Source organism: Phocoena sinus, chromosome 1 (genome assembly GCF_008692025.1).
Source record: "Phocoena sinus isolate mPhoSin1 chromosome 1, mPhoSin1.pri, whole genome shotgun sequence".
Lineage (NCBI taxonomy): Eukaryota > Metazoa > Chordata > Mammalia > Artiodactyla > Phocoenidae > Phocoena > Phocoena sinus.
In genome coordinates, this window is record NC_045763.1 from 100,896,471 (window position 1) to 100,922,278 (window position 25,808).

A 25,808-nucleotide genomic window follows, 5' to 3' on the forward strand; every position below is an offset into this window, starting at 1 on the left:
GTTTTCTCTACCTAGTATTGTAAAACAGAAGGCATGTAAATCTACACTTCAAGCAATATTACTAATTGGACACGCTAAATGGGAACCAGTAAGGTGGCCCAAGCCCACCTAGCATAGAATAGAAGCTGGAGTGTTGGTATGGGAAAATTCTCTGTGTGATAACCCTGTGTGTACCTGAGTGCCTCCCAGCAACAGCTTCTAGGACTTTGGACTGGAGAATTTCCAGTTGAAGGGTAGTTATTGGCTTCCTTTGGACATTAATTGAAACTGCCCGTGTGACTAAAAGTCATAAAGTAATCTTGAAAAGAATCTTGATGTCTTGCATAATGTCTGATAAACACTCCAGTGGGGAGGACAGTGCCCAGAAGAGTTTCATAATAAAATGGCAATGGTTTACACAGGATCATACTGTCTGGGGCATGCGAGGAGGATATACTAAAGAATAGGGAGCCTCTTTTCCCTTAGGACTGACTGTGGAACTGTGTGAGGAGCTGCTGGATTATGTTGTCACTTGGAAGTGTCCTATAAACAGCTCATAACTGACCAAAAAAGAGCTGCTTGGTTTGTGAATGACAGTTGCAAGGTGAAGGGACAGCATCCTATTTTGAAGGCCACCACCGATAGAAGAAGGTAAAGACATTAGCTCACTGGGTTGAATTGCATGCTGTTTTCCTAGAGTAATGCAAGAATTGAACAGTGGTAAAAAACCCGTGTTTGAGTTTTTACTGACTCATGGACAGCGGCCTATGGCCAGACCATATGGTCAGGCAGAAGAGCAGTGGAAACATGGCCTGTTAAAGGGATGCCCTTATGGGGCATAGCCCTATGGGAATTACTGTGGGAATTTGAAGGGTGCATTAAAGTAGGGCTTTGTCGATGTCCACCAGGAGAAGCCCCTTCTAAGTTCAGAAGGTGATTAGAATCACCAGGCAAATACCCCTGTGTGCTCACTTGAGATGGCCATTTGGGTCCATGAAATGAGTGGATATGGGGGCATTGCAGCAATGCAGAAATGGGCTAAATCCAGACGTATTTCTCTTGTATCGTCTGAGGCACAAAATGACAGTAAGTATTGACAGAATAATGTTCTGTCTGCAAGCAAAAGAGACAGAGATGGCAGATGACTAAGTGTCAGATTCCTCTGGGGGAAAGGCCTTGAATATAGCTAGTAAGTGAGACTGATATTGGTAGACCTGGGGGGCTACAAATGAGTCCTGATAGGAATAGACACTGACTCTGGACCAGGCTTTACTTACTTGGTGGTAGATGGAAATGTACAAGAGTGCTTTGAAACAGAAGATAATTGTACCAGTTTGGATGGCCGACCATCATCTCCTCAGACCAAGGAATACACTTTATAGCCCGTAATGTCCAAGAGTGGGCAGAGAGAGAGCCTCCTCAGGGTACTAGTTTGACGGAGAACTAGAATGGGCAATTAAAACATTGGTTATCTAAAATGGGAGAGAAAAAGACATGAAGGGCTGGCTTATATACCATGAAAGTGTACTCATACTCAACATGGGGTGGGGCTAAAGGAGTGGCCCTACTGTGTAGAGTCCTCTTTCTGGTGGGTCCGGGGAAGAGGGTGTGGAATGACTATGCAATTCTTACTAAGGGAGAAGTATTCTGGTGTAACAAGTATACTTTTTTCTTTCTTTCCCCTATTAACTTTCTTCCCCCTGCTTGATGCAGTGGTCATAGGACCAGGCCTGCAAATATAAGTGCTGGAAACAGAGATGATTCCTAAGCAAGAAGCTAACTGTAATTTTAAATTTGGGGTCAAGATTCCGAAGTACCTGATGGGGTGGGTTGTGCCTTCACCCCATCTTGCAAAATTGAGGTAAACAGTGAATGCCACTATATTGCCTGGTGGTAAAAATAGCCCAGGTAGTTCTGTAACTGTGTTACCTTACCCTAAAAGAACTGTGGACTGAAGGGGAGGAGCTTGCTAAACTAGTGTTGCTCTTTGCTATCTAGACCAGCACAGTGGCTGAACCTGATGTTCCTTCCGAAGTTGGAAGAGTTTGGGTATACAGGGAGAGAAGGAGCAATAGTAGCTGAAGATAAAGAAACAAGTAAATGGGTTGTGTAGTGAGGGAAATCCGATAATAACACCACTAAAGGGCTCAGAGTAGTCGATTATATCTCTTAATGCAGTTACACCAGATGACTGAAAGAGTGAAACCATGTGTTTGCCTAGACCACACCTGCATTTGGAACCTGACAAGATTAACTGGAAGCCTGCAAACCCGAGTGGCCTTACCTGAAAATTATTTTTCATATCATATGATGATGGACTGGTCCAGTTATTAATGACTGAATGGGATTCTAACAACATGCCAGTATCTTTTGAGTATATATATATTGGTCTCTGCCCCTGGCTCCTGGCACACAGCTCCTGAAACCCTTGTAACTTCCAAAGTGATAAGTATTTGGAGTGCCTTTTATTCTAATATTTGGTCTTTGACCCTGATTCCTGATACACAGCTCCTACATCTCTTGGAATTTTCTGGGTGATAGGGGTGTCTTTTGACCTGATGGGGTGACTCTTGGTGGGCTCCTGGATAGCTTCAGGATTGGGGTGGGTCACCAGAAAGACCAGGCGGTGATTAGAAACTGGGAACTTTCAGCCCCACGCCCCCCATCCTACAGAAGAGGAGAGGGGCTAGAAATTGAGGTAGTAATTGATCATGCCTATGTGGTGAAGCCTCCATAAAAATTTTCAAAGTATGGAGTTCAGAGAGCTTGTGAGTTGGTGAACACACCTACCAGGAGGTATGCTGTGAGGGCGGTGCATCCCAGCTCCATGGAGACAGAAGCTCCTGCACCAGATCCTTTTGGATCTCGCCCTGTGTATCTCTTCATCTGGCTGTTCATCTGTGTCCTTTATCACATCGTTTGTCCAGTAAATGTAAGTAAATGTTTTTCTGAGTTCTGTGAGCTGTTCTAGCAGGTGCTTGATTCCAAGGAGGGGGAACCTCCGATTTGTAGCCAACTCGGACAGAATTTGTGGGTAACATAGGGATCTACTGTTTGTGATTGGTGTAGGGGGCAGTCTTGTGGGACTGAGCCCTTAATTTGTGGGGTCTGCAGTAACTCCAGTTAGTGTCAGAGTTGAATTGCAGGATATCCAGCTGGTGTTGGAGAATTGGTTGGTGTGGGGGAAAAAACCCAAAAATATCTGGTGTCAGGAGCATTGTGTGTGTGAGTAAAGATAGAAATGAATTTTTTCCTAGGCAGAACCTTACTTAGATACTGTCTTTTTTAAAGAGTTTATCGTTGGTTTACAATATTGTGTTAGTTTCAGGTGTACAGCAAAGTGATTCATTTATATACATACATATATCCATTCTTTTTCAGATTCTTTTTCCATGTAGGTTATTACAGAATATTGAGTACGAGTTCCCTATGCTATACAGTAGGTCCTTGGTGATCATCTATTTTATGTAGAGTAGTGTGTATTTGTTAATCCCAAGCTCCTAATTTATCCCTCCACTCCATGTTTCCCCTTTGGTAACCATACATTTGTTTTCGAAGTGTGTGAGTCTTTCTGTTTTGTAAATAAGTTCATTTGTATCTTTTTTTTTTTTAGATTCCACATATAAGTGATATCATATGATATTTGCCTTTCTCTCTCTGACTTGCTTCACTTCGTATGGTAATCTCTAGGTCCATCCATGTTGCTGCAAATGTCATTATTTCATTCTTTTTTATGGCTGAGTAATATTCCATTGTATATATTTACTACATCTTCTTTATCCATTCCTCTGTCAGTGGACATCTAGGTTGCTTCCATGTCTTGGCTATTGTACATAGTGCTGCAGTGAACATTGGGGTGCATGTATCTTTTCAAACTATGGTTTTCTCTGGATATATGCCCAGTAGTGGGATTGCTGGGTCATATGGTAGTTCTAGTTTTAGTTTTATAAGGAACCTCTGTACTGTTCTCCACAGTGGTTGTGCCAGTTCATAGATACTGTCTTTTTTTTTTGGGGGGGGCCACACCACTCGGCTTGTGGGGTCTTAGTTCCCCGACCAGGGATGGAAGCTGGGCCTTGCAGTTGAGAGCACCGAATCTTAACCACTGGACTGTCAGGGAATTCCCTAGATACTGTCTTTATGCTGCTTCTTTTTTTAAAAAATAAATTTATTTATTATTTATTTTTGGCTGTGTTGGGTCTTAGCTGATGCGCGTGAGCTTTTCTCTAGCTGCGGTGAGCAGGGGCTACTCTTCGTAGCAGTGCCTGGGCTTCTCATTGCGGTGGCTTCTCTTGTTGCGGAGCATGGGCTGTAGGCATGCGGGCTTCAGTAGTTGTGGCACGTGGGCTCAGTAGTTGTGGCTCGCAGGCTCAGTAGTTGTGGCTCGCAGGCTCAGTAGTTGTGGTGCATGGGCTTAGGTGCTCCGCGGCATGTGAGATCTTCCCGGACCAGGGCTCAAACTCGTGTCCCCTGCATTGGCAGGCAGATTCTCAACCTCTGCGCCACCAGGGAAGCCCTGTCTTTATGCTTCTATATGTCAGAAACTCTTTCAAATTTTATTTGGTAGTTTAGAACTTGACTGGATTCCCCATGGCAGAGCTCTGTGTCACATTGTTCTGATTTTACACACACAGGCCCAGACACACACACACACACACACACACACACACACACAGGGAGAAGATTGAAAGACCAGGTATGTTAGTCAACTTCTTGTTTTTTCAAGTAAGAACATTAGAACCCCTCTCCTCCAACAATTATTTGCTGTTATGGTCATTTCATGATAGCACCAAAAAATTAGGAAGTACATGATTTTTTTTTAAAATTTTTATTTATTTATTTAGTTTTTCGGCCACGCGGCATGCAGGATCTTAGTTCCCCGACCGGAGATCGAACCCGTGCCCCCTGCAGTGGAACTGTGGAGTCTTAACCACTGGACCGCCAGGGAAGTCCCAGGAATACATGATTTTAGAGTTAAGGAAAATTCTGTAGATTAACTATATTTAGCTTTATGGAAAACTTGACCTTATTATTTTCGTTTTACTGTTGACTGCTGAAAACTTCATCATGGATTTGGGAACCACTGCTATACTAGATTAATTGGAAAGAGATGGCAGATGACACTTAGCCACCTGCCATCTTTGTCTCTTTTGCTTGCGACAGAACATTATTCTCTCAATACTTACTGTCATTTTGTGCCTCAGAGGGTACAAGAGAAATACGTCTGGATGTCATATGCATTTAGTTGTTACTTCTAGTTTCTTAGTCTCCTCTGTTCTCGTAATAGTTACTGTTTAAGATTTGTCCACATTGTTCTTTGGAGTAGTTGTGAACAGATTAGTTCTTCAGCATAGGAAGAGGGCAGTTTATGTTGAATAACTCCAGGAAGTCTTTCAGATTTGCACATAACTTGAGCTTTAACCTCTTTAGCTGTTGCTTTCTGTGAGTGACATTGGTAAAATGTTTTCACTGTAAGTTACAGGTGGAGTTAGCCTCGATTCCTTCAAAGGTCCTGAGCTCACTACCAATGACTTGCGTGATGTCAAGCAAAAACCGCAGAGCTTTGCCTATACTTCATATTTCTTTCCTAAAAGGGCAAATAATTTGTAGTATCCTTCCATTCTACATTTTCAGTGATACTGGTAAGGATTGAGATACTCTTTGGAAAATATTCTTAGGTTTTAGAAAGGTAATATGGTAGGGGAGTTGATTTGAGGATGTTTGTTTTTCTGAAAATGAACTCTTCAACCTTCTATTGCATGTAGAGGATACAGGTTGTGAAGAAAACTGAGAGGCAGAAACATAACTTTGACATAACTTGATGCTTTTCAATTGGATAATCCAGCTGGGATGTGAAGAGAAGAATTCACTTTAATTGCTTCAAACCACAAGGTGGTGAACTGAAAATGAGTCCCTTTAAAAAAGGTACAGATTAGATTTCCCCTCTATTAAGGTCCCTCATATTTACCCCATTTGTTACTATCTACCCTTGTTTTATACCTCCTTCTTCCATTTTGTGTTCCATGATATTTTCACTGCGTTTTATGGGGAAGTGAGATTGACTGCAGGGCGGAGCACAGTGAGATTGGCTTTGGGTTTAGAAACGTGGTTTACTCTGTCATCAAACCAAAGTAGGACTTCCCTCTCTTGGCTTCTAGGCCTCCTTAGGTAGGAATCAAGAGGAAACGCTTCTTGCTCTGCATAATATCATCCTATCCCAGTTCTACACTCCAGAGTAAAGAAGAGCTTATTCCTGGGAAGATTCCCCATGCCTTCCTTGCCCTGACCCTCACATCCTCACCGCCAACCAGTATCTGCTGTGAGACCATCAGCCCCAGGCTCATTATGCCCTTTATTCTTGTTCACACCAGTCTCCACAAGAAACTCAGGACTTACAGGTTAACTCTCTTCTCCGTAGAAAGCCCCAACCCTCTTCTTGGCTTTATTTTTGTCTTTAGTAGGCATCATCTTCTGACATGCTACATATTTTACTTTGTCTTTTCAGTAGAATGTAAATGTCACGGGGGCATGGATTTTTATCTGTTCATTCATTGCTATAGATGAACAGTGACCAGCAGTAGGTACTCAAAGGTATTTGTTGAATGAATGCAGCAAATAATTGAATTAAAGAAAACCTTTTGAGGGAGATTAGGAGAAGCTCTCAAAGAAATTAAAGCAGTCCTTTCTCAATTGCTTCTCTAGTTTTTTTTGTTTTTTTAAAATTTTATTGGAGTATAGTTGATTTACAATGTTGTGTTAGTTTTAGGTATACAGCAAATTGATTCAGTTATACATATATATATATTCATTCTTTTTCAGTTTCTTTACCCATATGGGTTATTACAGAATACTGAGTAGAGTTCTCTGTACTGTGCAGTAGGTCTTGGCTGGTTATCTGTTTTATATATGGTAGTGTGTGTGTGTTAATCCCAAGCTCCTAATTTATCCCCCCTGGCCCCCGCAATGTTTCCCCTTTACTTCTCTAGTGTTTTTTGAAATTTTATTTTTGGCTGCATTGGGTCTTCATTGCTGCGCGCGGGCTTTCTCTAGTTGCGGCGAGCGGGGGCTACTCTTTGTTGTGGTGCGTGGGCTTCTTATTGCAGTGGCTTCTCTTGTTGCAGAGCACAGGTGCACGGGCTTCAGTAGTTGTGGCTCGCAGGCTTAGTTGCTCTGCAGCATGTAGGAACTTCCTGGACCAGGGAGCAAACCCGTGTCTGTTGCATTGACAGGCGGATTCTTAACCACTGTACCACCAGGGAAGTCCCTCTAGTTTTTTTGTTTTGTTTTTTTTTTTTTTTTTGGCGGTACACGGGCCTCTCACTGTTGTGGCCTCTCCCGTTGCGGAGCACAGGCTCCGGACGCTCAGGCTCAGCGGCCATGGCTCACGGGCCCAGCCGCTCCGCGGCATGTGGGATCTTCCCGGACCGGGGCACGAACCCGTGTCCCCTGCATCGGCAGGCGGACTCTCAACCACTGCGCCACCAGGGAAGCCCCCCTCTAGTTTTTAAAATATCTTATTAGATGATTTCTTTTCAGCGTACCTCATTCCCCATAGTAAACATTTTGAGTGAATCAGTATATTATCTTAGCTAATTATTTGTATTTTAAGATCATCTTTTTAAAAAAAATAGAGAAAAATTTCTGAATATAGGCATACTAAGTTACTACTAATTCTAACTCCCATCTCACTCTAGGATGTTTTGTTTAATTGTACCAAAATTCAGAAAAACTTCTGTGTGAACAGTCTTTCATTTATTCTGATTGTCTTTGTTTTTATAGGACTTTGCAGCGTCTATTAGATATTTACTAAATATTAGTGAATAATCAGTTGCACAAAGTGTCATTATAGCTTGCAGCCATAGTTTGAGGGGTTTTTAATAGTCTACAACTTCATTCCAACCTGTACACCAGCCACCTATTTCTAAAGTTGGGATCCTTCAAAGGCATTTGGATGTCTTTCACGTACCCTATCTTTCTAGGCGCTAGCAGAAACACCAGTTTTATTCTTTAAAAGAAACAGACCCACTGGTAAATCCCTAAAGCACATTTAGGAGAACGGGGAATACACTGCTATGGTGTTTCCAAAATTCAATATCTGTTGTCCTTGGCTTGCATACTACTGTTGTATCAAACTGTTTCACTTCCAACAATTATTTCAAAGCATATACTATATGCCTTGCTTGCATTGCATTAAGGATTTTAACATATTTCATCTTCTTTATCCTGGTCTGCCTGGGAAAGTGATAAACAGAAGATGTGAGCCCATGAAATTTATTGTAATCTTCAAGGCATTTTTGTTAGTTCAGAAAATAGCTGAAGAAGAAAGCCTATACTGACAGAGGCTTAAGAAATCTTATCTAATACATATTTGGTAAAGATCACTTAGATCTCATTGTTAACACAAGTCTGCACTGAATTATCTTGATATTTTACATTGAGCCCAGCATAATTTACCAACTTAAACTCCTTTTGACACTGAGAGTGCCTGTCTTATCATACTTTCCCTAGCATTGATTATCATCATCTAAATTATTCTTTGCTAATTTGCTAGGGGAAAAATCATATTGCTTTAATTGCTTTTCTTTGTACAATTTGTTTGATTCTCTTAATGTTAACTTTGTCTTCACTGGTTCCCTTGCCCTGAATGGCACTCAATTTTAGATGTTAGAACCACTTGGAAAGAGGAGAGTAGTGTGCTCAGTATATCTCTAAGGAGTTTTACAACGTTGACCTTTGCCCTTTTTGACAAGATCTTTCTGGGCAAGGGAACAATAATTAAGAGATGAAGAGAGCCAAACAAGGCTACTACTGGAAAGTGGTAAAGAAACCTAGGGTCATTTCACCTTGCTATAGACTCCCATACCTAAACCCAAATCCTGACTCTCCTTCCCAGTGAGCTATGTAGCCAAGGAGCTATCTAACAATGTACTAGTATGTCTTGCTGCGTTTACCTAAGACTTCATTTTTAAAATCTTATTTTAGGGAATACACATAAATTATAAAAGAGCATATATTCTCATTAAAAGAAATCAAGCAATACAGAAGAGAATTAAATAGAAATAAAAGCACCCATTCCTTCTTCTACCCCTTCTATCCCACCCTCCTGTGGTACAAATAGGGATTTACAGGAATTTCATCCTGATAGTAAATATAATTTAGTGGCATTTTGGTGTCAGTGAGACTTTAGTTTAAGGTGATCCTGTAAACTCCAAGAGGGACTATATAAACTCCCCAAATGTCTGTTTTGTTCCATACTACTTAGTGCAGTGCCTGGCATATGGTAGATGTCAAATATTTGAGGACAGTTTCATTGTAAGGCGAGAAAAGGAAAAGAATTGAAAGAATCTTAACAGAGCATCCTCTGGCCATCAGGCTTTGGGGTATTAGATTTCTGGAGAAGCGCAAAGGTTCTCAGCACTGGCTGCATGTTAGACTATCACTTGGAGAGCCTTAGCAAAATACCAGTGCTTAGGTCTCACACCCCAGTGATTCTGCTTTGATTGGTCTGGATGAGACCCCAGCATCAGTGTGTTAGAATCTTCCCTGGTAATGCTGATGTGCAGCAGTGGTGAAGAACTACTGAACCGTAAACAGTTGTTGCTTACTGAATGTTAACTGAGGAGATCTGTGCTTTACTTAATTCTTTAAAAGTCCTTTATGCTTTGGAGGATACTTTTATTTTTATAGAGATTATTGTCCTAATTATGTTTTGTTATATTAAAAATATTTTGCATTTCCTTATATACAACATATATAGTAAGCACATGGATAATCAAAGAATTACTTAATTACTTGTACATTAAGATAATCATTAGGCTTCCTGGTGCTAGAAAATATATTTCCCTCATCTTAGGACCATGACATTTTATATGGTATACTTTCTTTTTTAAAGGCCCTTTAATCCTAATGGAAAACTAGCATTTAAGCAGTAGAGAAAACAAATCATATTAAGGAGCTTAGCAAAAATGTTTTAAAAAAATCTGAATGCATTTGTATGATGTTTTCTATGCCAAACTAAATGACTCAACTTATTTATTCTGTGTTACTCCAGTCATCAAAAATGTTAAGATGTAAAAAAAAAAAAGATGTTCAGCTGATGCAAATAAAAAATAAAAGCAATTTAGGGATTTCCCTGGTGGCCCAGTGGATAAGACTTGGCACTCCCAATGCAGGGGGCCCACGTTCGAACCCTGGTTGGGGAGCTAGATCCCGCATGCTGCAACAAAGATCCTGTGTGCTGCAACTGAGACCTGGTGCAGTCTAAATAAATAAATAAATATTAAAAAAAATAAAAGCAATTTAAGTAAGTAGATTCCATCCAAATTATTAATTTCATGTTTGGGACAAAAACCAGAGGAACAGAATATTTAATGTAAGCTTTCTTTACTATGCTATAAACCTGTTTTTTTTAAAGTGTGTATTCTTTACCTTTCCTTCTCTTGCCCTTCCCCAACTTTTCCCCAAAAAGGAGACTGTAACTGTGTTGTTTGTAATAAACTTAAATGCCGGAATAACTGTCAGAATAACTAGTAGTGATGAGTAGTTTTAAGGTTAAACTATAAACAGTGCAACATTAATGAAGTGTGGTGTAAATAAATTTGTAGCTAAACACTTCTTAACTTTGGCTTTCTCTTATACATTTTTCTTTTTTGTATATCCATTTCAAAATCACTATGACATCTTAGTTATATAATCAAAATCTTGGCAGGTTGCAGCAGGAAAAGCATAAGCAACCCTGAGCATAATTATGCTTATTTGAGGAAATATTAGACTTGGTGCCAGGTTAAACTATACGAGTGTTAAGAGATAATAATGAGAAACCCAACTAATGCTTGGCTTTGATTAGACCTTCCTTCTCTGCCAATAACGTAAGTGATAAGACAGTTTATATTAAATTTAATATCTATTCACTCCCCAAAATATAATAACTTAATAATTATAATAAAATATAGTCTATCCAAATATAAAATAGTCTGATAAGAAGATGTGAACCCAGTTCATAGTCAGAAAATGCTCACTAATGATGATGGAAAGTATCTTATCTTTCTGTATATTTTCATGTATAAGCAACAGCCTTTGTTCTGCTATTGCTGAATTATTTTTTATTCTAAATGGAAAAAACATTAAAAGCATGGGATTAATATACTGTGGTTTTGTACTGCTTGCTAAAAATTCAGCTGTTCATTGGCTTGATATTTGAAGGCCAGACACTGGGTTCGAAAATGCAATTTACATTTTGATCTTGTTTCATAGATCAGTCCAAAAACTAAATCTAGTATGTGTGTTCCACTATCTTTCTGAGATATACTACTGATTAGGAATGCAAAATACATCTAATTATTATTTTTTCCTTTGTCTAGTGTCATAATTAATCTGATTGGGTCAGTTTAGAGCATTATTCTGAAAACATTCTGTAAGAACAATTCTAGTCTCTTAGAAAAGTAACAATTAAAATCTTGTTTCCTAGTCACATTCTGGGCTAAAGATAGATTTTATGTGCGAGTTTATTTTTAAATAATACTTTCCCATGATAAACTATTAAAACAGTACAAAAGCATATAAAATGGAAAAGTAGCAAGTTCCTTGTTCATCCTAAGGAAAATTCACTGTTAACTGTTTCTTGGGTGTACTTCCACAGAGTTTTACACATACATCTTTTCCCTTTTCTTTAGAAACACCTCCCCACCACAAAGCTGTACTATGCACTATGTATAAATATCTGTTATTCTTTTATTTTTTAATTGAAATATAATTGATTTACAATATTATGTTAGTTTCAGGTGTGCTACATAATGATTTGACATTTGCATGCATTTTTTAAAATTTGCATGCATTATGAAATGATCACCATGATTAGTCTGATGTCATGATAACCATCTGTCTCCGTACAAAGTTATTACAATATTATTGACCATATTCCTTATGCTATTCTTTTTACTGGCTGCAGAGATTTCCATTATATGGAACTTTCATAAGTTATTTAACTGATCCCATTTTATTGAACATTTAGATTTCTTTTTATTTTATGATTTTGCTATTACAGTAACTTCCTGGTAGATATCTCTTAATAATTATATGACTCTATGTAGAATAGAATTCTTAGGTTATTCTAAAACATCATATCTTTTGATATAGGTTTATACCCCAATAATTTGACCAAATCTTTGGTGGGCTGCCTTGTTATTGGCATCTTTCTCATGAAATTGGAATTTAGAAGCAATATTTAATTTATTACTTTAATAAGCTAATTTAGGGGAGTAGTTCCAATTAATTAAGATTTTACCTTGGGAAGTGGATTATGCCTGTGTGTACAAAAGATAAATACTTAGAAAAGGTGAGAGTGCTGGACCATCATTCTATTTCAAATCTAGTATTATATAATCTACTGTTTACACACTGACCTGTAGTCTAAGTGTTTTATTTATATCCTTTTAATCATCTGAGCAATCCATTGAGGTAGGTACTAGTATCCTCATTTAATGGTAGATGAGACTGAAGTTGAGAGAGGTTAAATGACTTGCCCCAGGTACCAGAACTGGGTGTGCAAAAACTGTATTCTTAAAGGTAGCTGTAGAATTCATATTTCTTGTTTTGTTGTTGTAGTCCCCACAATAAAATAATGTTTTCAATCATTCAGAACCCAGGGAAAGATGATGGAAGAAAATAAGATATGCCTCTTATTCTTGAAAATTAGTGCTCCCATTTTCCTACCACATCCAACTTTTTGGATTCATATAAAAAATGTTGTACAGTGTAAATAAGTAATGCAATTGAAGGATGAAACTTTAATTTGGAATAGCATTATGCTTCATGCTGTAATACAAGCTTTTGAGAATAGGCTGAACTGTGAACTTCAACGATAACAAAATTTCTGATAAAGGGGCCCTTTGCAAAAAGTTAAAAGGTACTAACATATATCCAATAGTTTGGGTATGACAATGTTTTATGTATTTATCCAGCATAATTTGCCCTTTCTTTTGTGAATGGAAATCCTTGGTTTGCTAATTAGAGTGTATCCAGCATAATTTACTTTAAAAAATATACTTAGGATCATCATTTCGCTCATTTATAGTACTGTGATTTATTTATTTATTATATATTTGTTTTTGGCTACGCTGGTTCTTCATTGCCGTGCACGGGCTTTCTCTAGTTGCGGTGAGCAGGGGCTACTCTTCGTTGCAGTGAGCGGGCTTCTCATTGCAGTGGCTTCTCTTGTTGTGGAGCACGGGCTCTAGGCGCGCGGGCTCAGTAGTTGTGGCGCATGGGCTTAGTTGATCTGCATCAGGTAGGATCTTCCCAGACCAGGGCTCGAACCCGTGTCCCCTGCATTGGCAGGCGAATTCTTTTTTTTTTTTTTTTTTTTTTTTTTTAGTGGGGAAGGAGGAGAGAGGGGAGGAGAGGGGAAGGGAAGGAGGGAGGAAAAAAAAGTGTCTCCAGCAGGCGGATTCTTAACCACTGTGCCACCAGGGATGTCCCAGTACTGTGATTTAACAGGCTGATTATCTTAAGTACTCTTGGAGTATACTAAAGACAGGGATCCCAAAACAACTCAAAATTCTGTCTGCTTTTAGGTTTACTTTTCCTTTATCACTAACAGCTTTATACCAAAAGCTATCTCAAAACAGCAGATTCTCAAAAACAAAAAAGATTGATGATGACTCAAAAGTGTACATATATGACTGGGCAGAAGAAAACTTCAACATCTCCATTGCTACAGAACTTCTTTGCAATTAGCTTGCAGAACTTGATTCTCCTCAAAATGTTGTGATTGCTCTGCATATCCTATAAATTATTTACACCCTGATGGTACAAAATGGCTACATTAATGGCACCTCTGGCTCCACATGGTATCAAGAACTTTAATAATTCATCTTTTATTACAGCTACATCCCTGTAGATTAGCATGAGTGGGAACTGAGTATAACACTGAGCTAATAAGTAAGGCCTTCGCTGAGAGACCTTTACTCTCCAAACATCGTATCCATAAATATTCAGATATTATAGTCTTGTTAAAAAATAAAGATTATGGACTGTTAAAAAGCTAGACTCTTTAGGTTGTGTTTGTCAAGCATTAGATTACTTCAAATATTTAAGTGCATTTTAAGGATATTTCAAGGGGAAAATCTTTGAAAGACATTCTCCATTTCAGGACTTGCACTTAAAAAACAAAAACAAACAGATAAACTAGCATTAGTTTATGTGAACTGAATGAAATTAATGACTGGCCACTGGCAAGAATAGAGACTTTCATTTTGAAAATTATTCAAATTCTTAATCTAAGAGTTTTACATCTGATATTTGAAGTCTTCAAATTTATCTTCTTCAGCCTTTTTGGACTACTTTAAAAAAATAAATTGGAAATTTCTTATGGAGAGCAAGAGTGTGTCTGTGTACCTTCGTATACCCATGTCAAATTAAATGCCAGAGTGAAATTTAGATATAAAAGTTAATTTACACATTTTTCAGTGAAGGATAGTAGTTGAGTTGATGTTGAATTTATGTTTACCATTTTGAAGTGACTCCACAGAGTACTACAAATGTTTTCAAAGAAGACAAAAAGGGGCTTCCCTGGTGGCACAGTGGTTGAGAGTCCGCCTGCCAATGCAGGGACGCGGGTTCGTCCCCCGGTCCAGGAAGATCCCACGTGCCGCGGAGTGGCTGGGCCCGTGAGCCATGGCCGCTGAGCCTGCACGTCCGGAGCCTGTGCTCCGCAACGGGAGAGGCCACAGCAGTGAGAGGCTCGCGTACCGGGAAAAAAAAAAAGACAAAAAGGTTACTTTAAAGTTGACAGTGGTTGTAACCTTAGCACTTAGCACAGTGTCTGGCACATGGTTTAGTAAATGCTTATTGCGTGAATACCTGGTGATCAGATCAATCCGTATAATTCTAGTTACACATCTGGTATTTTGAGAAAACAGCTATATGATTTATACTAGTTGCTTTCTATGATAGTACCACTTTGGGAGTGTATTTCAGCTCATTGTTAGTGTTTTTTAATCTGTTCATCGTGGATTTGTTGCAGAAAAGTCCAGAGAGCCTCATTATATGTCGTGCTGACCTGTGAGGCATATATTCTTTTTTTAAAAAAATTAATTAATTTATTTATTTTTGGCTGCGTTGGGTCTGTGTTGCTGCACGTGGGCTTTCTCTAGTTGCGGCAACCGGGGGCTACTCTTCATTACCGTGTGCAGGCTTCTTATTGCGGTGGCTTCTCTTGTTGTGGAGCATGGGATCCAGGCGTGTGGGCTTCAGAAGTTGTGGCACGTGGGCTCAGTAGTTGTGGCTCATGGGCTCTAGAGCACAGGCTCAGCAGTTGTGGCACGCGGGCTTAGCTGCTCCGCGGCATGTGGGATCCTCCTAGACCAGGGCTCAAACCCGTGTCCCCTGCATTGGCAGGTGTATTCTTAACCACAGAACCACCAGGGAAGCCCGAGGCATATATTCTTTTTTTTAAAAAATAAATTTATTTATTTAATTTATTTTTGGCTGCATTGAGTCTTTGTTGCTGCGCGCAGACTTTCTCTAGTTGTGGCAAACGGGCTACTCTGTGGCAGTGCGCAGGCTTCTCATTGCAGTGGCTTCTCTTGTTGTGGAGCATGGGCTCTAGGTGCGCGGGCTTCAGTAGTTGTGTCACGTGGGCTCAGTAGTTGCGGTTAGCAGGCTCTAGAGCGCAGGCTCAGTAGTTGTGGTGCACGGACGTAGTTGCTCCGTGGCATGTGGGATCTTCCCGGAGCAGGGCTGGAACCCGTGTCCCCTGCATTGGCAGGCGGATTCTTAACCACTGCGCCACCAGGGAAGCCCTGAGGCATATATTCTTAAGACAGTATTAGTCTGTAGAGAGGCTCCAAATTATTTCAGGTATCTTTTGGATTCCATCAAAAAGTGTTAGAGGTTTTTCAAGCACACAGAGAAAATTATTCTTTCACCCAGTAGAGACAGTGGACAGTTTTCACTGATCCTGAATATATAGTGGTTTATACTATGTATAAGTTAAGTTTAATCTGATTGCTTTCGAATTCTTTAATAATGGTTTTCTTTAAAACTGATTGTCTGGTCATCATTGACATCCATGAGAGAAATATAGGGGATAGTACAATCAAAAGTTATACTGCCAAGGAGGTTAGGGTTTGGAAAGGCATTAGAGGCACTGATTAAAATGAAAGCCCTTAATCTGTAAAAGGAAAATTCCAGAAAGCATGAGATGTAGAAGTAAATGATGCTGTGGTAGCCTACTATACAGATGATATTAGCTCTCTGTTTGCCAGACCAGCCACCTTGCAGTAGAATATGGAGTATCTAACTTAAATTAGAGCAGTCGCATTTCTCCTTAAGTTGAAACACCACAGTAAATAAACATCTTTTCACTCGTGTGAAATTCTGTGTTTGTTGTTCGGTAGCAAGTGTGAATTGGATGACAGTGTCTGCATATAAGATTTTTATGTGGAGTGAATTCATGTTTTTCTCTCTTAACATTTCCCAACACACCCCTCCATTCATGAGTGTCCTTGAGCTGATACCTGGTGCCATATATCTTAGAATAAAGGTTTTAGAACTGTGTGAAAAAGTGACAGTTTGATCTAGCCTTAGTTATATTATGGTGTAAATTAAGCTCTTAAATGAAAGTGGCTAGGTTTTACAGATGGACAGACATGAAACTAGCTGAGAACAAATTGTGCTGTGATAGAGACATCGTTCAAAACTGCATGCATCTGTCAACTGCCCGTGGTGGTACAGTGAGATAAAGTGATCTGTAATGTTTCTCTAGTGTATCCCTATTGCTAGCCATATTGTAATGTGTAATACATCTCTTGGGCAGACAGCTTGTGTGGGCTAGATTCCACCTCAGTCTTGAAAAGATGCCAGAAAGCAGCAAGGTGAATTTTTAAGCCTATTTAAACATTTACACTCATGACTAATTTGAGTGAAATCTCTGCTGTATCTAATAAACTACTCACTAGAAGTGAGATGGAATTTCAAAATTTTTACTTCCTCACTTATTAGCTGTGTGACCTTGGATTGACAAATTATTAATCTCTGTCTGTTTCTGGTATTTGCCTCATAAAGTTGTTGTGTGGACTTAGGCAGATTTATATGTATAAAGTGCATAGAAGAGTGCCTGGCACTTAATAAATGTTAACTGCTGCCGCCACCACCACCATCATCATTAACGTAACTTGGAGTGAGATGAATTTCCCTTCCCTGAAGCTAGATTGCTTTTTTTGCTTTTAAGGAAGACTACATCTCTATCAAGGATGTGATCAACCCCAATTCTAATACATAAGCTCACTGTCTTGACTTGTGAAATCTAATCCATCTTCAAGTTTATCTACAGCTAAAGTGTAATATATATTATATATTATGTAAAGTATATATTACTTTAAAAGTATATATTACTTTGTATTATGTTACTTTAAAAGTATATATTTCTTTCAAAAGTATGTAAAGCATACTGCATTATAATAAAGTGTAACATAATCACTGGAAGGGATAAAGAAACCATAATATCTCTGTGGAATGATCTACAAGATGTGTTGTTAAGTGAAAAAACCAAGGGGCAAAATAATGTGTAAATTATTCTACCATTTGTGTAAAACTTTTCTGGTACATGCATAAAGTATCTGACAGGCTGTAAAAGAAACGGTATATTTTCACTTGTTGCTGTTGGGGAGGGAAATTGGATGGCTGGAGACAAGGGTGGGAGACTTTTTACTCTATATCCTTTTATACTTTTTGATTATTGAACCATGTGAATGTATTTCCTAGTTAGTAAAAACAAAAACAAAAAACCCTTATAAAAAGGAGAAAGTAAAAGAGCTATTTTGAAATCTACATAAAATTTTATTCATCCATTATAAACATTTCTTTTTATCTGTACTACTTAAATTCACATTTGATAGGGCGTTTAGATTCCTATTTTTGTTTTGTTTTGTTTTTTTCTTTAAGTGTGCTTTCCAGGGCTAAACTAAGAATGATCTCTTATCCTCCATTTAGGGATTTGAGTCATAATCGGTTGTCTAACTGGAACATAAGCTTGGAATCTCAAACATTACAAGAAGTGTAAGTTATTTTTATTTATTTAAACTTACATTAAATTCTTTGAGGTGATTTGATGAATTATGAATTTCAGGATGTTTAATGCAAAAATGTCAAAAAATTGAAGGAAAGAAAACTTTAGATTAAAACATGTTTAAAAGCCTAAACTTGTCTTTGGCTTTGTTAGTATCACAAACTCTCTGGGTATTATGCCATTGCATTGGTGATTTCAACTTGTAAACTGCGTAGAAATACTGTTCTACTTCCTTGGGGCCTAAAGTAAGATTTCCCGGCTTCAGAGTGAATATATATTATTTTGCTTTTTGCCAGAGTTTCAGCCAGTGAAACTCTGTATTGTGTAAATTTTTTTTTTTAAATGTTTTGACTTGTCTAAGGTGGAAGCATCATGTCTGAAGTAGGTTTATATGAAATACAGTATTTTTGGTATCACCTGGAATATGGTAGTTAATATAATTCAGTTTTCCTCTTCATTGAAGTTTTTCCTTTAGTACTGAGATGTATTATTATGTAGTTTCTGGAGAGAAGTTTCTAAAATATTATTAATATCAGTTATTGCATTGTGGTATTCCCAGAGGCACAACTGTTGAGGCCTGTTTACCTCTATACTAAACACCCTCAGAATCCTCAGATGAAATTTTCTTTTGAATTTCTTTCTGACAAGGGGTACTTTGTGCTCTCATTTGTTCTGCATTCTCTCCTTCCCTGCCTCAAATTGGCTGCCCCTAATCTGCTGTGGACTGAATGAACAATTGACAAGCTTATTAGCTGAAAGCGTAGGTCCTGAGGAAAGGAAAATGCTTAGTGGGAAGTGCATGGCCTTATTATTTATTACATGGACTTTGTAACTTCAGTTGATTACTTGGAGGCCTTTTACTTCTGGCTTCTTTTCTGTATTCTAGATTGTTGAGGTTGTTCAGTGATTGAAAAACAGGTTGGTGAAATGTGATTGCATTAGATTTGCTACTAAAACAATTGAGATAATCTTTTAGGTCTGTGGTCTCAAGCAACTTTCCCTAACTTTGAGTAACAAAAAAATATGTGTGTGCGTGTATATTTTAAAAATTTATTTAATTAACTTATATATAAATTTATTTTATTATAAATAAATATATATAGAGAGATATGAATTATTCTTTCTTTGTTTAAGAAGGACTTAAATTAGCAGTCATAATAGTAACTATTCAAATAACCTTGCTGGGATTAAAAATATTTAATGTGCAAAATATTTCCTAACCTTTCTAATATTGGTATCAAATCATAGATCTATACCATGAAAACATTTTTTTATTAAAATCTCTAATTTCTCAGTAGAAAATACTTAGTCTAACTCATTCTGGGTCATAGGCTTTTTTCAAATTTGGCATTTATCCTAAAGAATATGTACCAGCCAGAAACTAGAACTCGAGGTAGCATTTCCCTCACTAAATTTTTATATCTATTTTTCCCCCTACTCAGGAAAATGAATTATAATGAGCTAACTGAAATCCCATATTTTGGAGAACCAACCACTAATATTACTCTTCTCTCATTGTAAGTAAATAAAATTTCAGGTCTTTTACTTAAATTATGCATAGTACACAGTTTTTTTTGGTTTTTGTTTTAGGTACCCTTGTTGTTGATCCTAATTATTTAACATTTTTGTGGTTTAGGGTGGATCACTGGCAATAGCTTCAATATAATCTTTGTTTTATAGAGTCCATAATATAATCCCAGAAATAAATGCAGAAGCGTTCCAGTTTTACCCTGCTCTCGAGAGTTTAGATCTCAGCTCAAATATAATATCAGAAGTCAAGACATCTTCATTTCCTCGAATGCAGCTTAAATACCTGTAAGTAAAATAGAGTTTAAACTAGATTTAATTTGAAGTGCATGTTTATTATTCATTGATATTTATCTTCTCAGATATGTCTTATTTATTGTGATTTTGATACGTTTATGTGAAACAAACCTAGGTTAGATTTTTTTGTTTTTTTTCTGCCCTTAAAGAGTACACTATTTTCAGAAAATATTAAGTATCCAGGGTAATTTTTGAGATTTAATTCTGGATTATGTTTTACTAACAGTCATGTAAAAGGTAAATGGGAGTAGTTTGTTAAACAGTGCTTAACCTGTGTAATGGTGGTGATAATTAGCGTGAGTGCTAGTGTTTTACAGTTTACAAAGCACATTCACACATACTGTTTCAACCCAAATGAAGTAGGTATTATCCTTATTTTGTACTTGAAGAAACAAAGCAGTTAAATGATTTGTAAAGTTGCATACGGTTGCTAAGTGGTAGAGCTGGGGCTCAGTCATAGACTTGAGGCAGCTTTACAGTGGTAGAATGTTTAGTGTCACTGAATTTTTTTGTTGTTATCTTGTTCATTTTAGGAATTTGAGCAATAATAGGATAACCATCTTGGAGGCTGGTTGCTTCGATAATTTGTCAAGTTCCTTATTAGTGGTAAAGTTAAACAGGAATAGAATTAGCATGATTCCACCCAAGATCTTCAAGCTACCTCACCTCCAATTCTTGTGAGTAACTAAATAGATGGATTATAAGAAGTTTGCTTTTTCTTATATGTCTGTTTCTTTTTATTATTATTAGGGCAAATCAGCAAACCAATTTTTTGACTGTAAAACTATTTCTGTTAAAGGGAACTTAAAAGAAACAGGATTAAAGTTGTGGAAGGTCTCACATTCCAAGGTCTAGACTCCTTAAGATCTTTGAAAATGCAGCGGAATGGAATTAGCAAACTCAAGGATGGAGCTTTTTTTGGCTTGGATAACATGGAAGAATTGTAAGTACTATGAACTAGAATAGGAGATTGTTAGGAAGGGAGTCTGGGGCTTTTCAGTGCCGAACAGCTAGGATAGTAGCTTTAATTATAACAAAGTACTTTAGCTCTTCCTCCCTTCTCTTATGTGAAATAATTTAAGATTTAAGCTTTGTTATCTAACTGGTATTTTTGTCATCATTCTTCCAAACATTTCATCTGAAAAGTTTATATTCCCTTAATGTTTGACTGATGAAAATTATTAGGATTTATCCAGAACAGGTATACTGTATCTCTTGGTGAGTTGATTTTATAGATATGATATTTTAGAGAGTCTTACAGGCTACTTGCACTAAATCTTAAGAAACATGTACATATTTATGAATAGAATTTGTCTGCTCACTTGGGTTGAGCAAAGGTATATGCCTCTCTGTGCAAGACTTAGTGAAGATTTTTGGAATCTTCTCATTGCATGCCTTGTTGTTTTTTTTTTTCTTAAAGATTTAATTTTGTTTATTTTTGGCTGCGTTAGGTCTTTGTTGCTGCACGCGGGCTTTCTCTAGTTGTGGTGAATGGGGGCTACTCTTCATTGTGGTGTGCAGGCTTCTCATTGCGGTGGCTTCTCTTGTTGCGGAGCACGGGCTCTAGGCATGTGGTCTTCAGTAGCTGTGGGTCACAGGCTCTAGAGCACAGGCTCAGTAGTTGTGCACGGGCGTAGTTGCTCTGCGGCATGTGGGATCTTCCTGGACCAGGGCTCGAACCCGTGTCCCCTGCATTGGCAGGCGGATTCTTAACCACTGTGCCACCAGGGAAGTCCTGCATGCCTTGTTTTGAAACATATTTCCTCCTTTCTTTAATTCTGCAGAGAACTGGAGCATAATAACCTTACAGAAGTGAACAAGGGGTGGTTGTATGGCTTGCGAATGTTACAACAGCTCTATGTGAGCCAGAATGCTGTTGAAAGAATCAGCCCTGATGCATGGGAGTTCTGCCAAAGACTGTCTGAACTGTAAGTGTGAGATGGCATTTCAGTGGAAGCTGTGAGACTAGAGCAGATTGAGTAAGTCATTCTCATGGCCAGTAATGAGATCTAATATCCCTCTTTATTAGAAGTTTGAAAGCCCTAAATTTATCATGTAAGTAGAATAAGAATATGAAAGTTGAACTAGAAGAGAGTGAATTTACCTTCCATGTTTCCTGTTTTTAGTGATTTGTCCTATAACCAGTTGACCCGCCTGGATGAATCTGCCTTTGTGGGTCTGAGCTTACTGGAGAGATTGAACTTAGGGGACAACAGAGTCACTCACATTGCTGATGGTGTATTTAGGTTTCTTTCCAATCTTCAGACACTGTAAGTGTATCTCTCCTTTTTGGGGATTTTTTTACTAATTTTTTTAAAGCACTAAAGCAAAAACAGCTACTCAGTGTACATATTATGTATGTTAATATTTTGCAGTTCTTCTCTCCTATGCCTTGGGGCAAGACAGTCTTGCTTATCTCTATCCCTATATGTAAATTTTATGTATCTCTAGCCATTTCAGTTTGTACTTTAATTCTGAGTTAACTAAACAACAAAGCATCTCTTATTGTGCCAGTTACTGTGGAATAAAACACAGTTGCTAGTGTCAGGAATGCACATTTTCTTACTCCTCTGACCTTGACCTACCAGTAGTGTACCAGATCTACCACTTCTCATTCAAAAGGATGCAGGACATATAGTGGGAACAGCTCTGGCAGGAGACCTCTTCACTGTTACCAGTTTGCTGCATGACTTTGGACAGAAAAAACTAACATTTATTAATGATCTGATATGTGCCAGGTGCATTCAGAGTACTGGGATATTATTGCTCTTTTCCATATTGGGGGACTGAGGTTCAGAGAGATTAAATGATTTGTTTAAAGTCATATACCTTGTAAATGTTTGGGCCAGGATTAGAACCCAGGTCTTTTCCCAGGTCTTTTTTATGCTAAAGCTCATGTGCTTTTTTAAAAAAAAATAAATTTATGTATTTATTTATTTCTTATTTATATATTTTTGGCTGTGTTGGGTCTTTGTTGCTGCATGCAGGCTTTCTCTAGCTGCTGTGAGCGGGAGCTACTCTTTGTTGTGGTGCATGGGCTCCTCATTGTGGTGACTTCTCTTGTTGCGGAGCATGGGCTCTAGGCGTGTGGGCTTCAGTAGTTGTGGCATGTGGGCTCAGTAGTTGCCGTGCGCTTGCTCTAGAGCGCAGGCTCAGTAGTCGTGGCGCATGGGCTTAGTTGCTCCACAGCATGTGGGATCTTCCCGGACCAGGGCTCGAACCCGTGTCCCCTGCATTGGCAGGCAGATGCTTAATCACTGCGCCAGCAGGGAAGTCCCTCATGTGCTTTTCATTTTACTGTCAGATGAATAAAATTACTTAGCCTTTCCTGTTTGTTTGTTTTTTTTTTTTTTTATGTCCAGTGAAGGATGGACATAGGATTAGATGGTTGCAAAAGGCAGTTTCAACTCTAAACTTCTGTTGTTCTGTAAGTTGAATGTTTTACCCTGATCATGGAATATAATTGAATGAAGAGGTATTTTAATGAAATATAGTAATCTCAAACATAGAGCAGAATAAGAGAAAAAGAGTAATTAGTAGAATTTATAGATTCTTAAGGTTCCTGAATAGGGAACTTTTTGGTCATCAGGTTTAGTTGATAAATGGTCTCAGAAAAGAGGCAGGTTCCCAACTTTGGGACCTAACCATAAGTGACAAAGAAAGCATGATAATTTTGTGAAGGTGTCTATGCGTGCACCTGTGTGTGTTTGATGTTTTTTCTTTTTTTTTTTAACTTAATGAAGTAGTCCTCCTTTAGATTTGGCCTTGAAAAAGTAAAAGTGATTTCCTTTTTAAAAAAATTTTTTCTCTTTTCTACCTTATCAGAGGTTAAATTAGATCAGTGCAAACTCAGGAATTTATATCAGATGCAGCTGTAGTCTTTTGGCAGTGCATGGGATGGCAGACAGGTTCTTTTAGTACACCACTGATTATTACTTTTAGCATTAAAGTTTAGGAAAGTAATTGCAGACGTAAATGATTATCTAATGCTACAAAAATAGTTAAGGCAGAATTAGGAACAGATCTGAGATATTCCGGCTTTAGATCAACGCTCTTGCCAGAGTAGATATACTTCTTACTCCCTTTGGTGAGTGAGTTCTATTTATGCTGTTCTGTGGAGGAGAGGGAAAAGTCCTGCAGAGTTGAGCCATCAGTTGTTTCAGTGTTTATTCTTTAGTAAAATAAAATGATCTTTCTTAGCTTTCACTTCAGGTAAAGACATAGCTAAATGGGAAGAGTGATCTCCTATCTCCTTACTGTTATTCACATAACTTTACACATGTCTTTTTTTTTTTTTTGCGGTACGTGGGCCTCTCACTGTTGTGGCCTCTCCCGTTGCGGAGCACAGGCTCCGGATGCGCAGACTCAGCGGCCATGGCTCACGGGCCTAGCCGCTCCGCAGCATGTGGGATCTTCCCAGACCGGGGCACGAACCCATGTCCCCTACATCGGCAGGCGGACTCTCAACCACTGCGCCACCAGGGAAGCCCTACATATGTCTTATAAAGAAAAAAACTTTGTGCTTTATTATGAGATGACTTAAGGAAGCAAAAGTGATTAAATATCTTTAACTGGTATTTCTTCCATGATGACATGGTGTGGTGCAATTGCATTTCGTCTGAGAATGGAACAGTGGATTTTAAAAGATCCATACTTTTCCTTTTAAAGAAAACAGAGTGATCACTCTAGCACATGGGTATATCATTCTTACTTTCCAGGGGGCATGTTTAATTGCTGTTGAGCTGTGAAGCTCTGTATTGACATTACTTTTCGTCAGCCATTTTAGATTTAAGGCCTCAGGGGAAGGCTTGGATCACCCCAAAATCCCATTAGTCTGAAATAAGATTTGTAAGCCATACCCCCTGCATCTTGAAATCCTCCTCTTTGTAGGGCCCTGACTATAATTTTTAATATGCTAACACAATTACGGGCTATTAGCTAGGAAGATTAATACTCTTAGCAGGTTGCTTAATTTATTTATCAAGATCGGCTTAATTCTTAGCTTACGAGAATTAGTTCTTACATGCTTATCTCAGGTATTCTTTAAAAAGAAGAGTTGAGTGTTTATCATAAATAACCTAACCTTTACTGTAAGGACCAAAATTAAAATTAGCATTGCTATGTCAGGATGATGCCTGATGGTGTAATGGTCATGTTGACTAACATAACCTGTCTATCCCTGACATTTTCGTAGAAACTTAAGAAACAATGAAATTTCATGGGCCATAGAAGATGCTAGTGAAGCCTTTGCTGGACTCACAAGTCTCACTAAATTGTATGTACTTATGATATTTATGTATGTCTATGAAGGTGTATTTTAAAGAACCAATTGTAAATGTGATTGGATTGTGTCTATTTGCTGTGGCTAGAAAGTCTGAGCCTTCTGGTTCACCCACTAAAGGAAGAAGCTTCATTGTTTATTAAGGTTTTTGTTTTTTGGTTTGTTTTTCATTTTGTTTTTTTGTGGTGGGGCACTTTCTGAAAGAACATTCCTAGTGTCACTTAAAGAGAAGTTATTTATGGAACTAAAATTTTGATTTAAGTAAAAGAAATGCACTGAAACCAGAATTGAACCATGATCTGTTTAATCATGTGAGATTTATGGGTAATTTAGCAAGAGAGGATTCTCTCAAGCAAGATTTTAGGTCTTCTCCCATAAGAATGTCTCCCAGACTTCACACTTGTCTGAGTTTCTTTGACCGGATGATCTTTTGCTGAGAAGGGAGAAACTGGGAATGTAATCCAGTTTATTATATGAAAACTACAGGTGTATCTGTGGTCAGGATGGTTGTTTATAGATACCTCACTGAGCACTGACATCTTAATAGACACATTTATTCTATGCTTCACACTGGTTAATAATGAAGGTTCACAACTTTCTTAAGAATGCATATTAGGCTTATTTTCACTTGTTATAGGTAAATGTTTATTTTAATGA

At 38.2% G+C, this 25,808-nt stretch overlaps 1 protein-coding gene across 10 annotated transcripts in view; it reads left to right on the forward strand.

Annotated features, from left to right (window-relative positions):
* The window catches only part of LRIG2 (leucine rich repeats and immunoglobulin like domains 2), a 112,573-nt gene that overhangs the window by 12,471 nt on the left and 74,294 nt on the right, over window positions 1–25,808 (forward strand). For all 10 annotated transcript variants that reach the window (XR_004349702.1, XR_004349700.1, XR_004349703.1 and 7 more), the window contains 8 exons: window positions 17,971–18,036; window positions 19,489–19,563; window positions 19,727–19,861; window positions 20,404–20,547; window positions 20,670–20,813; window positions 21,655–21,798; window positions 21,997–22,140; window positions 25,065–25,145. Coding sequence is in view for 6 of the 10 variants with exons in the window: in XM_032630686.1 (XP_032486577.1) it covers window positions 17,971–18,036; window positions 19,489–19,563; window positions 19,727–19,861; window positions 20,404–20,547; window positions 20,670–20,813; window positions 21,655–21,798; window positions 21,997–22,140; window positions 25,065–25,145 (933 nt within the window). In the remaining 4 variants the exon portion in view is untranslated. The remainder of the gene's footprint in view (window positions 1–17,970; window positions 18,037–19,488; window positions 19,564–19,726; window positions 19,862–20,403; window positions 20,548–20,669; window positions 20,814–21,654; window positions 21,799–21,996; window positions 22,141–25,064; window positions 25,146–25,808) is intronic.